General features: G+C 38.3%; 1 protein-coding gene across 1 annotated transcript in view; it reads right to left on the minus strand.

Annotated features, from left to right (window-relative positions):
- Nucleotides 1-15239, minus strand: part of PCSK5 (proprotein convertase subtilisin/kexin type 5) — a 260750-nt gene that overhangs the window by 13804 nt on the left and 231707 nt on the right. The window contains exons 26-28 of the mRNA XM_062017429.1: nucleotides 14528-14670; nucleotides 13131-13331; nucleotides 573-656 (exon numbers count right to left, since the gene is read on the minus strand). Coding sequence (XP_061873413.1) covers nucleotides 573-656; nucleotides 13131-13331; nucleotides 14528-14670 — 428 coding nt within the window. The remainder of the gene's footprint in view (nucleotides 1-572; nucleotides 657-13130; nucleotides 13332-14527; nucleotides 14671-15239) is intronic.

The raw sequence follows: 15239 nt of genomic DNA on the forward strand, positions 1-15239 counted from the left end.
TATCTCTTAAACTGTCAAAGAACTTTCTAGCTACCATTGATGAAACTATTCCCTGGAACTTTGTAGGATAGAGAATATTTTAGCCTCTTGCAAAATTGTCCTGGTTTTGGCTAGGATAGAGTTAACTTTGATGAGGAAGTAGGAAGGGGCACAGCATGGGCAGCTGACCTGGGCTGGCCAACAGGTGTTCGATACCATACTGACATCATGCCCAGTACCTAGAGGCAGGGAGCCAGTCGGGGGCGGGGCTTGGGGAGCACAGGCGGGGCTGCCGGTCAGAAGGGGTCGCGCCGGGTCCCGGGTGGTGAGCAGCCGCGGCACGCGCCATTCCTTTTGTATATTCCCCTCGTGTACTGTTAAAACTGTTCCTTTTTCCCTCTGAACCTGTTCATTCTTATTGTTGTTCTATTAAACCGCTCTTATTTCAACCTACGCGGGTTTTCCCCTTTTTCTCTGGTTCCCCTTCCCACTCCACCGGGAGGGGAGGAGTGAGCGAGCACCCTCGTGGCTCTTTGTTCCCGGCTGGGCAAAACCACGGCAAGAATTTACCCAAAGGAGCTGAAGTCACTTACCTTCTGGACACGAAGTACATATGTCAGCAGATTTCTCACAAGTCTTACATGAAGTGTCACAGGGCTGCAATGTTCTTTTTGCATCTGTCATGAAAGGAAAAAAGTTACATTTTTAAAACTGGCCTATAGGCTGGGTTTGCTCATGAACCTTTCTTTTCAGAGGGTTATTTCCCATGGCTTTTTCTAAACTGTTTCAAAAACACGCTGTTGAAGACTTTGGGAAACATGATGATTGTGTTCAACTTCAGTCTGTTAAACAGTAAGAGTCATAATAAAGGAAAATATAAACATTATCCTGAGATTAACTAAGACACTGTTCTGGACTACTTTTGGCAAATGAAAACAATAATTTAGTTTAATGATATTCATTTCAATGTAATGCTCCAAAACCAAATCCAAATCTATAATCCTAGTAGATTACAAACAGGAAGAGCTAGAAAATATGTGAATTTGGGGAATTTGTTGTAGTGAGGTATTTTCATGGAAGTTTCATACAAGCTGGTTGTGGAATGCCATTACCCTGTAACTAAGGGAGAAAACTCTGAGTAGGAAGGAGAGAAATAAATGTTTGAAAAGATCTAGTAAATAGTTCTCCCCAAAGCTACTGCTTGCTACTTTCTTCCAAAAGGAAGGGTCTAATGTATGTCAAATGGTGGTTTTAGTCCTGTGGAAATAAAAGACTTGGTTATTGCACAGACCATTCTGTTACTCAGATCCAAAATGACAAGGAAATTCAAGGATCAGACCTAATACAGAGAAAGTCTACATGAAGCTCTATTTTGATCCAAGTAATTATAACAATGGGTAAATGGATATCAATGAAAATATAATTGTGGGCCAGTGGACAGAAGATGGTAGCCTTTAGAATAAAGAATAAATCAGAAATTTTGCAGGTTGAGATTTGCACCTCAGTTAACACATCCAGCTCATCCTGCTAATTGAATATGTGTGATTTCTAAAAATTGGTGGACTGTCTGACAATATTCGTTAGCCACATGCAGAATATCACTACATTTTTTTGTTCTGCCTGTTATGACAAGATAGTTTAAAATGTTGACATTTTGAATTAAAAGTCATGAAACCAAATGCTTTGAGTAAAAAGAGGAAGGGGAAGGACAAGAGACTTAAATGGACCCCTTTTCCGCAAGAGGAACTGATGGGCATTTTAGAAATCAGGGAGAGAACTGAAAAGTGGGTTATGTGCATGATGTGGCACAGTGACAGAAGAAAGAGGAATAATAATGGAAGTATTTATCATTATCAATATTTACACTTGTACTGCTAAATAAGCTGAGCCATAGCTATCTTGGCAAAAGCAGTTATATCCACTGTCAATGTGAGTAGGAGATGGTCCCTAACAATACGTCACATCCCTGTATGACTCTCCCAGCAGGGAATATTTAATGTTTTAAAACCTCTTAGCACCAAAAAAAAAAATTCTTAATATGCTGTCCCTGGCCAGAACAAGAACAACTCAGGAGCGTCCAGGTCTGCACAACAGATCAAAATCTGCCTGTTTAACAGTAGAACACTCAGCAAGGACACGCTTAGCCATTCTTTATTGGAACTGCTTCTGAATGTTACTTGGACAGGGTAGTGAAAACCTGTAGTGTTGCGATTCTTGTTGATAACTAGCACAATATACAGCATTTCAAGACACAGCAGGAGATTAGAAGGATTTTCCCCATCACTGCCTTTTTGGCCACAGTCTGAGGTAAAGGTACAAAGTATTAGAAAGCTTGTGTATAGCCTGCAAGACAGCAAATAGCTTTAATATTTACTTCAGTAGCCAGAAGTATTGGTGGCCATGGTGAGAGACCTATCAAAGATCAAGACAGGACAGTGTTACAGTAAGGGCCGCCTGAAGACAATTTTCAACTCCAAAGGTACAGAGACCTTCTGGAGGTAGAAAATGACTGAAACCAAATTTTAAGATCTGCAGCCTCAAGCGATGCAAAATATCTGATATAAAGCCCCGGGGTTTCAGTACACTGGAAAGCTGTGTCACCTTTGTGACTTCATCTTGACCTAAGGGGTCAAGAGCCTTAGGGGTAGTATCGGGTGATCAGCAGTGCACAAAAATGAAAAGCTCGGGAAAAGATCTTTAGAAAGACTAGTGAAGGTACAGAGTCTCTGGCTTGTATAAGACGAAAAGATGAAAGTGATGTATAAGCTTTAGGAGCCCAGGAGGTGGAGGGGGAGAGACTTACTAATAACTAATCTCTTAAGTTGCAGAGGCTGGAGGATAGCACGGAGCAAGTATTGATGAAGACCTCAGTGTGTGACATTTTTTCCTTTGCCATTTTAAATATGAGGATGTGGATATCTATTTAGGCTTTCTGCCATAGCAGATCCTGTAAGTTTAGATCCTTTCTGTCTTGCTGAAATCTGGGATTTTTTCCTCTCTGAAAACCTGTTTTTTATATTTTAGGTTACAACATACTGTTCTAGGAGAATTCTAGTCTAAGTGTCCCCGAGTGTAGAGGGCAGTTTGAGTCTCTCAAGCCTCTGGATGTACCTAATAATATAACATAAAAGCATTTCAGTTTGCTTGTCCAAATAATCCTCAAAGTAAATTGCTGATGACCATTGCTTTCTTGTTTGAGTTGCAGAAATTCATGAGCACAAGATTTTTCTTTGAGAGATGACTTCTTATCTTTGTTTTTTCCCCTATTTGTTACTGAACGAATCATTAAAAAGTGTCCTTCTTGATGTCATCTGTAAGGACATATGGAAATTTCCAGATAAGATGGATATTTGGTGGTAATAGATTTTCTATTTTTCTGTCTTTAAATATGGAGACCTTATCTCTTTTTTCTGCTCTTGAGAGAAGATCTCCACTGGCCTGCAAATCCTAAGATTTTTGCTTTTTAGAGACTAGTCATTTGGCACTCTCTGAAAAAGAACATTAAATAATAGATGATGTATTGCATAGCTATGTAGTTTTTAATGAATGCTTTTCACTTTGCTTCTAGAACCTTGGCTGAAGGAAAGGCCAACTGTTCCTGACATCTGCCTGCAGTTGCACATCCTCCTTTCCTCCAACAGTTTGATAAACTCTCCAAATTTCTCTAAACTGAATTCCGATTTTCCCATTGCCTTTTTTCTAAATATGCAGGAAATAATACAAATTTTAATTTCCCTTTTCAGCAGCTTTGCATCCAGCTACCTTCCCCTGGCTTTTTTTTTTTTTTTTTTTCCAAATCCCTACTGGGTCCTTTTAAGTGCCTTAATTTAATACCAGTTATGTGTGTAAAGAAGCAAGCCAGAAATATTACTGAAGTATGTGTTTCCAGGGGAAAAGGACTTTGATCCTGGCAGGAGTCAGTGTAATATTAAAAAATAAATATCAGGCAGATAAGGTTAAACAAAGAAATTGTTCACTATTGATGAGGAATGTTTAAATAGGCTAATTTTTTAAAATATAATTCCGGCCTTACAATTTAAAAGAAAGATCTTTTTTTGGTGAAGTACTTTTTCTTTCCATTTATTCCTTGCCTCTTTGGCAGCATCTGTCGTTTTCTGTAATATTTGCTAGACGCCACCAGAGGGGAATGTACACAAGCAATTGGGCTTCTGAGAGCTGGCACGGGAAGCAACTTTTATCTTTCCATTCAAATACAAGCACTTAAGTGCCTCAATAGAAGAAATCTTACAATTAAGTTTTGAATCTTAATTTTTTTTTTTTTTTTTTTACATTCTGAACAGTTGAAACGAGTTTTTCCAGTGATAAGTCTCTTAGGAACTGGAAACAGGCTGTTGTTTACTAAAAAAGAACCAAAATACATGTTTAGATTTATGTGAGGTTTTAAAATCTCCTTTTCTTGTATTGCAGAAAGTTCCCAAAATGGGAGAATGTGATGCAGGAGATTTATTTACAGAAACACGTGCACAGTACTTCCAATAATGTAACCAGAGCTTTCCACAGAATAGACTTAGCAAGCCGAAAAATTGTAATGAAAAAAGCGTCCCCTTGGTGTTTAGATTGATGATAAGTGGAAAGCTTGAAAATGACTGGTTTCAGCTGATAAGCTGTATTTTGCTTGCCCCTAAAGGTTGACATTCTGTGCTTGAGAATGCAACAAGCTTTGTTTTAAAATTTCAGTCTATAGCTCTTATAGTTACAAATGAAGCTTAAACTCATAGGCTCACAGGATCATAGAATCATTTCGACTGGAAGAGACCTTTAAGATCATTGAGTCCAGCCTTTGTTCCAGCCCTATCAACTCCTAGACCATTTTCCTAAGTGCAACATCCACCTGTCTCTTAAACACCTCCAGGGACAGTGACTCCACCATTTCCCCGGGCAGCCTGTTCCAATGCCTGACAAGCCTCCAAATCCTTTACTGGCTTGGTAGCTCACCTCTGGATCCTCTCCAGCACCTCCATGTCCTTCTTGTAGAGAGGGGCCCAAAACTAGACACAGTATTCAAGGCGCAGCCTCACCACAGTTGAGTACAGGGGAATGGTCACCTCCCTCCTCCTGCTGACAACACTGTTCCTGATCCAGGCCAGGATGCCATTGGCCTTCTTGACCATCTGGGCACGCTGCTGGCTCATGTTCAGCTGCTGTCAACCAGCACTCCCAGGTCCCTCTCTGCCTGGCAGCTTTCCAACCACTCCTTCCCAAACCTGTAGCACTGCTAGGGTTGTTGTGGCCCAAGTACAGGACCCGGCACTTGGTCTTATTGAATTGGCCTTGGCCCAGGGATCCAGCGTATCTAGATCTCTCTGTAAAGCTTCACTACCCTCAATCAGATTAACAGTTCCACCCATCTTGGAGTCATCTACAAGTTTACTAAGGGTGCACTCTATCCCCTCATCCAGATCACTAATAAAGATATTAAACAAGAGTGGGCCCAGTACTGAATCCTTGGGGTCACTCATGATTAGCCACCAACTGGATTTAACTCCATTGACCATGACTCTTTGACCTCGACTGTCTAACCAGTTTTTCACCCAGGAAAGTGTATGCACATCCAAGCCAAGAACAGCCAATTTCTCTAAGAGAATGCTGTGGGAAACAGTGTCAAATGCCTTACTAAAGTCAAGGCAGACATCATCCACAACCAACTTGTAAATGTAGAAGCCGTAGGTCTCGTGTAGACCTGTAAACCACCAGTATTCTAAAACTGGGACATTGACTCTGAAAAAACACTGTATTCTATTATTACACTGTTCTAGTCTTTTTTAAAGGCTGACATGTATAACCTCAGATCTACTGAACTATCTTTATCTTTATCTTTATCTTTATCTTTATCTTTATCAAAAGAGACAAGAATTGTGACCCTCTTCACATGCTCACCACTTGTACTAGAAAATGTGATGTTTACTTAAAAAAAAATCCATGAAGACCTCAGCAAAACTTGACGACAAATGAGCAGAGATATGGTTATATCTCAAGAGACATTCCATTAAATATGATAGCATTTGAAGTACCTTGTAGTCCCTCCTTAATTTCATATAACCCCACAACTGCATTACAAGAATTCTTACTAGTATATATTATGATTGATGGCAGGAAGGCTCTTCAGAGTGACCTGTACAGGCTGGAGCCATGGGCCAAGGCGGATTGTATGAGGTTTAAGATGGCCAAGTGTCAGGTCCTGCACTTGGGCCACAGCATCTCCATGCAGCGCTACAGGCTTGAGGAAGAGTAGAAAGCTGTCCAGAGGAAAAGAATTTGGGAGTGTTAATCGACAGCTGCTTGAACATAAGCCAGCAGCGTGCCCAGGTGCCAAGAAGGCCAATTTCCTGGCTCGTATTAGAAACAGTGTGACCAGTAGGACTAGGGAGGTGATTGTCCTGCTATACTGGGTGCTGGTAGGGCTGTATCTCAAATACTACGTTCAGTTCTGGGCCTCTCACTACAAAAAGGACATTGAGGTGCTGAAGCATTTCCAGAGATGGGCAATGAAGCAGGTGAAGAGACTGGAGAACAAGTCTTATGAGGAGTAGCTGAAGGAGCTGGTGTTTAGTCTAGAGAACAGGAGGCAGATAGGGGATGTGATCACTCTCTACAACTTCCTGAAAGGGAGTTGTAGTGAGGTGGGGGGTTGATCTCTCCAGTAAAGAATGATAGGACAAGATGAAATTACACCAGGGAAGGTTTAGATTGGACATAAGGAAGAACTTCTTCACTGAGAAAATTGTTAGACACTGGCTCAGGCTGCCAGGGAGGTGGAGTCACCATCCCTGGAGATATTTAAAAGATATGTAGATCAGGTGTTGAAGGATATGGTTTAGTGTTAGGCTTTACCAACCAAAGCGATTGTATAACTCTGTGATACTATACTCAACCTTTGTTCTGTCCATCTTGGTTTCTCTACCTGCTCCTTAGAGACAAATGGATCTTTATGCCAGGTAATGCAAGCAGTAAATGTTCAGACTGATAAAAGATGGTACGTTTTCAACATTTTAAATTTTATTTATTCATGCTTTTCTATGAATAAAAGGAGGGCTTAAAACTTGTATTTTTAAGTTGCTATTGAAGTAGTCCCCTGTGTACATTTGTAATATCCTTAGCTTCTAGACATTGATTTATACAAGGAAAGTATTTTTACACTATATTTTATGATTGGATTGTGGCACAATTTCTACAGTGAAGAATACAAAGGGAAATGAAGTACTATGGCTGTTTATAACTTCAAGCATACTCCTTTTAGAAGGTGTAGAGGGATGTGATTTGAATTTGATCCAGTTTAGATGCTGCTTAGTTTGTTAGATTTTATTCTGTGCATGGCACTGGCCTTGCAAAACTGATAAACAAAAAGACAAAAGCAAGTTACATGTATCCATAAAGTAATTACAATTACATAGACATGGTAAAACATAATGAAAACAATATACATATGTAATAAAATATTAGACATATCTCATTTTGAAGACTTATGTGAACCGTAAATTTAAGGAAACTATAAGAGTGCTGAGAAGTAAATCACAATCCCCAATAACTATTAATTCCTAATCTAGTTATCTTGTAACAACCATAGTATTACTTACAAACAAATAGCTGGAATATGAAATAGGTCTACCTAAGAACATATCGGATAATGAATAATTTTTTCTTGCCTCTAGCAACCTGAAATTTCACATATGGATGATGCTTAAAAAGGTCTCCTTACTCTTCCCATGGTGCTCTAATTCCGCACTCTAAATGTCATAACATTTTCATATTTGGGAGACTATGACCCCCTTGCTCCTGCTGCATTTCTTTACTCTTTTCTGCTCATCCCATTCCTTTTCCCCCTTCCCCCTTACACAATCTGAGATCTTTATACATATATCTGCATAGCTGCATTAAGGTCCTTTTAAATAACCCCTTTAAAACCCAAATTACTATTTTCTCTCAATCAGTATATTTTTACTCTTTTCTTTTACTCTGCTTTTAGGGAAAGGAAAATACACAAGATGGATTCAGTTGGTCAACGACTGCTTGTGGGAGGTTGCTTTTATTATTGGGGGATGGTATGTAACAGTAAACAGAACCAGCTGCTATTTAGCTGGGTAATTTACTACAGTGTGTATTATCAACATGTAAAGAAACACACACTCTGCTTTGGGTTTGCATCAGAAACAGACCTCATTCCATATCCACATAGTCCCTTTTGTACTTTTCGGAAGAATGTGATATACTAAACGAAGGTACAAATGAGTTTTTGGGGTGCAGTATTTACAGTGAATGGGCAAAGTGAAAACCTGACCATAACTTGCAAAATGTCTAATCCAGATGAAAGGGTGTGTGCATTCACTTCGTGAATCAAGCTTACACTAGTGTGTCTCCTGGCTTCCAAAGTCATTTCATCATTTGGTACATGAGATAAAATACAGATGTTCCACACTAGAAACACAGAGCTGAATCTCTTCTCTTTTTTTCCCTTCTTCCTTGACTTGCCCTGTCTTTTTAAAAGATTGGATAACAGACATAGTTTGTTTCATTATTTCAGACCTGGATATGACTTATTTATAATTCCTGATATAAGTTGAACAGTTTGCCTAGCAGAGTATACCCCTCAAATAAATAGCATTTTAGAAAGTTGATTTTTTTTATAGAATGTTTTGGTGATTCGTGTGTGTACTCACAAAAATTCAGAAAACTGGTTTATCAGTTATTCTTGCATAAAAAATGAGAGCTTAGACATGAAAAAACAAAAGGTACTCCACAGCCACAAAGGTTTTAATCCTCATCTAGATGGACTAGGCTCTCAAACTGCAAAGAAAAGTGGCACCCTCTGTCAGTTCTTCCATGGCAGACTTTAATGTGCTGCTTTTTAAGTTAGCCTTGGAATCAAACAGAACAACAGTTTTTGTTTCCCAAAACTCACTTTGTCTCATATGGTGCATCAACATAGTCACTAAAACGACAGTGGAACCCACTGAATCCATAAGATTGGAAGAACTAGAGAGAAATGGCTTTATTATCTGTAAATACAGTTCAAGATCTAATACCTCCACTGTCTGTTAGTAACATTTCTAAAGCAAGGAGTAAATAGAAGAGTAATGTGGTGAAAGCTGATGTTAACTAGCAGAGTTGGAGATTTTGGCTGTCTTCCTAGTTGTGTTGGCTTTCTGCATTGTCTGGAGCAGGGCATGTGCTGAGGATGAGCTTGATGCGATTTCATCTTCATTCCCATGATAGGGGCGAGGTTGTTTACTTCATACTTGGCCCCGGCACCCAGCTCAGTCCCCTAGAATGGGAGGCCTAATAATTGTCTGATCTGTCTGTATTCTTTAACTAGATTCTATAATTCAGGGCACTGAAGCTCAGAGGTAGCTCTGTTGTGGTGCTGCAGTAATGTAAATGTGTCAAGGACACTGAACACTCAATGGAAGAAATGTATATTGATAAACAAACTGAGAGGATGAGAGCCAATAGCCAAATATTTCAGCCACAGCCCTGTCCAAACTGGGCTAGTGAACAGACATTTAAGTATTCTAATACCCCTTGCAAAATGGACTTGCTTCTTGAACCATGCCCATGCTGTGTGACAGACTGCCCTTAGAAACTGAGTTTGACAATAGATTAGATGGAGGATTCTTATTGCTAAGAGGAGTCAATCCTGGAGAAAATCAAAGTAGCTATAAACAAGCTAAAGAACAAAAAAAGTAAACTTGAATGAAGTATTTGGAGGACAAAGTATCTGTACAGAGGAAAAGCTTGGAAAGATGCTATGCCTTTGCACCCATGTATGAAAGAAAAAATATTTTCTCTGTCCCCATAATCTTTTAAAAAATAAGCAATGGAGAAGAGAAGGCCCTACAGAAATGCTTAAGAAGATCTGAAGAGGGATCACTGTTTCAAGTGCAGGGAGTTTTTCTGTACAGGTATGTTTGCCAGAAGCCTTACTGACAGTAAGTTTCAAGACAAAGTTTTCATTTTGTCCACTCTTGTACTAGTTCTACAGTAGTGTTGAACAAAGCAATAAAATAAAATGGCTGCCTCTCTTAAATGTTATTGATTTTCAGAAAGCTTTTGAAACTGAAAAAAATATCTGTAACAGATAGTGAAACTTTTGTTATTGTTGTTGTTGTTGTTAAAATGATCCCTGTATTTTGAAACAGTATCAGGATATGAAATGTGTTGCAGCCTCTAACTACAGTCCTGTTGCTGTGATGTACTGCTAGAGTTAAATGTGGTTCAGTCCTGCCTGAATCCTTTATTTTTTGTCAAGGATCTTCAGCATGGAATGAGAGTTTTAAATACAGATGGCACCGTTGGAAACGTGGACTCAGCTGATATCTGCCTCTTGAATGCAACATCAGAAGAAATGAGCGAAAGTGACATTCTAGATTAAAAAAAAAAATCAACCATTTAAGTTTTGTTGTTAATTACCAAATGAAAATAACTGTTGAGAACCAGAGTATCCTACAGTATCTGAGCTATGAATCTCACAAACTACTGATAAATGTAGTTATGCAGGGTATAACTTCAGTAAAGACAGTAACAATTTCATTAACATTTTGTTTTGAAGATTACTACTATTTGGAAGCCTTCCCTGGTAGAAGAGGCTCAAGATTTCACCAGGTTCAAAATCACTTTCCCAGCAGTTACGTGCTACAGCTGCTGCTACACTATGGGAATCCCAGAAAGGCTATCCCAGAGAAGATGAAGAGCCTCCAGCCAAGCTCCCTGGGCTCTCATCACCAGCTGCAGCAGGAATCTTGTGACTTTGGAGCAGTCATTAATGTTCAAGCCAGAACAGCTCTGAGAGATGTGTATCTGATGGTTTGAAATGCCCCTAAGTAAGATGTATTTTAACTAGTGGAAGGAAAGCGAAGTTGTAAGCAAGATGGAGAGAAAGAGATTTCATAGCATAGCAATGCTGGCATAGCAATGCTGACATACTCGGAATTTAACCAGCTGCCTGCTCAAAAGAAAAAAGGCTGACTATGAATCACCTCTTTTCACAGTGTGAGGAATAGATAACCGATAGACCAAACTATAGATGTCCTCCTTCCTTGGCACTGAGGTAGACAGTCTCAAACTGAAAAAATACTCATATGGATGAAACATAAGGCAATGCACAGAGGAGACCAACTTTCTGTTAATATTTCTTCTTTTTTAGGTGTCTCTGATTACTTTTTTGAGTGAAGAAAAGTTATTACATTTGACACAACATTTCTCTGTAGATAGGCCAAGAATAGAAATGGTCATTTTTTTTCTGAAAATATTGGTTAGTATGTACAATTTTTAATGCAAGGTCATATAGATCTAAGGATAGTCATCCTTTGATGTGTTTGAGTCAAGTAAAGACCTAGGAATGAGAACGAAATTTGTATTTGGTGTAAAAATAAAGCTGGAAGGGACCTTAAGTAATATAGTCTCCTGCTGCATCCAGGAAACTTCCCTGTCAGATGCTTTCCATGTGTTGATAAAGATCCATAGGCATGGAAATCCTCAAATCTCCTTAAAAATTCTACTGTTATTCTACTTCTCCATTTGAGCGACCTCTTTTCTGCTCTTCTTGTTTACAGTGATCACCAAATCAAAATTTATCTAGATATAAATGCAAATGCAGATTGGTTTGAAGCTTGTGAAGTTTGCACAGGCAACGGAGCTGGATTTGGGTTTCACACTGAAATATTAGATTTTCTGTAGCTACAAGGAGTTTCATGTGTTCCTATACACTTTATTTTTTTCTTAAACTATTTCTTTGAGCTATTGAGCTATTGAAACTCCAGTGGAAATTTTGTCCTTTGTTGGGTGTTATGGTGTACATACAATTAAAAACTACCACTTGCAATCTTAACTATTGAAATTCCACTTGCTGCACTGTTTCCACTTAAAAAGAATGAATAGTCATAGCAAATGAGTTTCAGTTTGTATACTGGGTAATAAATTCACCATTAGCACTGTCTGATTTGGTAATACAACATATTCCATTGTATTTTATATAACTGACATAATTGGGATCACAAATATACTACTATGTTGTTTTCATTTAACATTTTCTTAACAAGAAATTACAGAACTGGGGTGCCTATGAAGGAAAAGAATTAAAAAAATTAATACAAATTATTCCTTCCAGCAGCTTTACATTTTACTTTTTTTTTTTTTTTTTTTTTTTTTTAATCAGAGAGTTTGTTTTCCAATGACGAAGAAAAGATACCAAGAAAAACCTGATTATTTTGTGAAGGTTGTGGAAATTGTCAAGAGCGAACTCCAGAATGTAGTTCTGCACCCTGTCTTTGGTCCCTTTAGACGGCAGAGCATGCCTACACTGGGGGGAGAAGGGAAGAGAGCTTGCTTCTAAACACACTACATAGAGACATGTATTTGATTATATTCCTTTTCTTCCATCTTACATCCATTTCTGTGGAGAGAATCAATAACCAAAAATATGATCTAAAACACAGCTTTTAAGGCTCCCAGCACTTTAGATAAGGAACTCCTAGTGTCTTAATCTATTCTCTTTTATCTTTTAAATGTTTTTTATCTGTTCATCTTTTATTTTTTAGCATTTATGTATCCAGAACAGATAACTGCTGGATTAATGTTTAAAAATATGCAAAGGATGGGTGTCAGGAGGATGGAGCCAGGCTCTTCTCAATGATGTCCAATGATAGGACAAGAGGCAACAAGTACAAGGTAGAACATAAGAAGTTCCAAAGAAACATAAGGAAAAACTTAACAGTGAGGATGATGGAGCTGGAAGGGGCTGACCAGATGAGTTGTGGAGTCTCCTTCTCTGGAATGGAGACATTGAAAACCCACCTGGACGAGTTCCTTTGTAACCTACTCTAAGCGGTGCTGCTCTGGCAGGGAGACTGGACTAGATAATCTTTCAACATTCCTTCCAACCCTTAAGATTCTGTGATTATACGATTCTGTGATAAGTGGTATTCTGCGCCTCAGTGGTATTAACATGTTATGCTACTTTCAGGAAGATTAATTTCATTCTGTAAAATCAATACCTTTGGTTAGTATATTTTAAAAATGACAATGAGTCTGACAAAAGTGGAGTTTCATTCAAACTGCAAGATCTTGATATCCTCTTTTAAAAGCTTGTAGTAGTTTTCAGCGAAACAGAAAAAATTCAGAGATTGCTTGCAACTTACCACTCCAGAACTTCCCATTGGGTGGAGAATTCCTTGGATTCAGACATCGCCCATGAGATAGATGGAAACTGTTCTTGCATCCAGTACAGTTATCATAGCTGTACCCAACACATGTTGCACAGCTCCTGTGGCAGGGTTCACATTCTCTAGAGATGTTGTCAGTGAAGAATCCATCTCCACACTCACTCACACATGTGCCACCTGCAACAGAAACCGCATTTAGCATCATGTCTATTGACCCCTATCAGTCCTGACAAAGATATACCTCACCTACAGCATCTTTCTGCCTCCAGAAAGAAATAGTTTAAGAAAAAAATAAAGTGTATAGGAACACATGAAACTCCTTGTAGCTACAGAAAATCTAATATTTCAGTGTGAAACCCAAATCCAACTCCGTTGCCTGTGCAAACTTCACAAGCTTCAAACCAATCTGCATTTACATTTATATCTAGATAAATTTTGATCCACATCCTAAATCCTGGCACATACAAATGTTACAAAAGTGCAAATCTGGATATAAATGTTATGATTGAGTCCCAATTATCATACTGGGCCAATATAAAATCTCAGTGTAGACTTCTTAAGACTGTTAGATATATCCAAATTTTGAGGATTGGATGAAAGTGTAGTTTCTGGTGAGTACAAACTCAGGTAAATCTGATTCAGTTTAAAGGTTGACATACTGCAGCAAAGCCCCTAGAAGTTGTTATAGCAATAGCTTCTTGGGCTTCCTCTAGTTCCAATAAAAAAACCTGTAGACCACCAGAGCATCTCAGGCTGTGGCCACAGAGAGTTTGCATGAACGTGGTGCTTTTGTACTCCACCACTAGGCACCTCCAACAGGCAATGCACAAAACCACTGTAACCTCAGGATGCAATATTATTCATTTTTGGCACTATGTCTGAGCTAGAGTTCCTTGATTTATGACTTCATAATAAAGCTAAGAGATTCCTAGTCTTGTGTGAATCTGATGTGAGATTTTAGTGGTTTTAACTGAGATAATTTCAGAGTGTTTAAAGCTTGTTACTTTCTGTGTAATAGAGTCAAACTGGACTTGCAAGTAGTAATGTTTGCGCGTCTTTCTGTGAGTTAAAAACCTGTCCTTTCCAAAAGTCTAAATAAAATATCTTTTTTTTTTTTAATTGTATTTTCCCAAGAGAGTTGAAATGCATTAAAAACACAACTAGAAAAAAAGGAGTGGGAATATGTAGTGAAATATCTTAAGCCTTTGAACTAAATGGCACCGTTAGCTAACAACCTCATGTTAATGCAAAGGACCCAATTCTACAAAGACTCTGTAAAAATATCCCTTGGCCTCCACTGTCTGACACTGATGAGATTTGTGAATTTGAGAAGTTGAATCCAGACTCCTCTGAAGAAAAAGTACTTTGCTTACCTGAGAGATAAAAGCCTTTCTTACATGAGTCACACTTGTCCTTGTCACAGCTATTGCAGCTGCTAGGGCACTCTTTACACTGCAGAGAACTTTCATCTCTGTACGTATTTTCTGGGCAATGTTTATAGCAATGTTGCTTGTACCTGTAAGATAAAGTATGGAACATCATTAATATATTTTTTTTTAGCTCATTGAGTTTGTTTTCTATATGTTTCTAGTTATGGTAATGGTAAAGCTCTTTCCTCATCCTAATGAACAGAAATGATTCCTCTAATAAAGGTTTCAAAGTGTGTATCAGGTTATGCTTCTTATACAACTGGCAAACATGAACACATCATGTTTTCTAATCTCAGGATTCTTAAATATAACTAATTTTATTTTCTTTTTTAACTGCAGGCATAAAAATAAATGCATGCTTAAGCAGAAATTACTATGCTGTGGTTGTAAAGAGCTGACTGTAAAAATATACAATTCAATGCCATTGTTTATAGCAAGATTGAATAGCATTTTAATGATTTTCTTTTGCCTTAGTAGTTTTTACAGAGATATCTTAACTGTCTCTTTAAAAAGCATTACAGTTCTTCTTTTCCCTCATTTAACTTAAATCTTCAATTAATGTCTATATATTTCCTTTGCTTAACCTGGTTACATTTTTAAGTGTGTCTACTGAGCTGCAAATACCAGAACTTGATGGAACATACAAAGAGCATAC

This window comes from Colius striatus, chromosome Z (genome assembly GCF_028858725.1).
Source record: "Colius striatus isolate bColStr4 chromosome Z, bColStr4.1.hap1, whole genome shotgun sequence".
Taxonomy (NCBI): domain Eukaryota; kingdom Metazoa; phylum Chordata; class Aves; order Coliiformes; family Coliidae; genus Colius; species Colius striatus.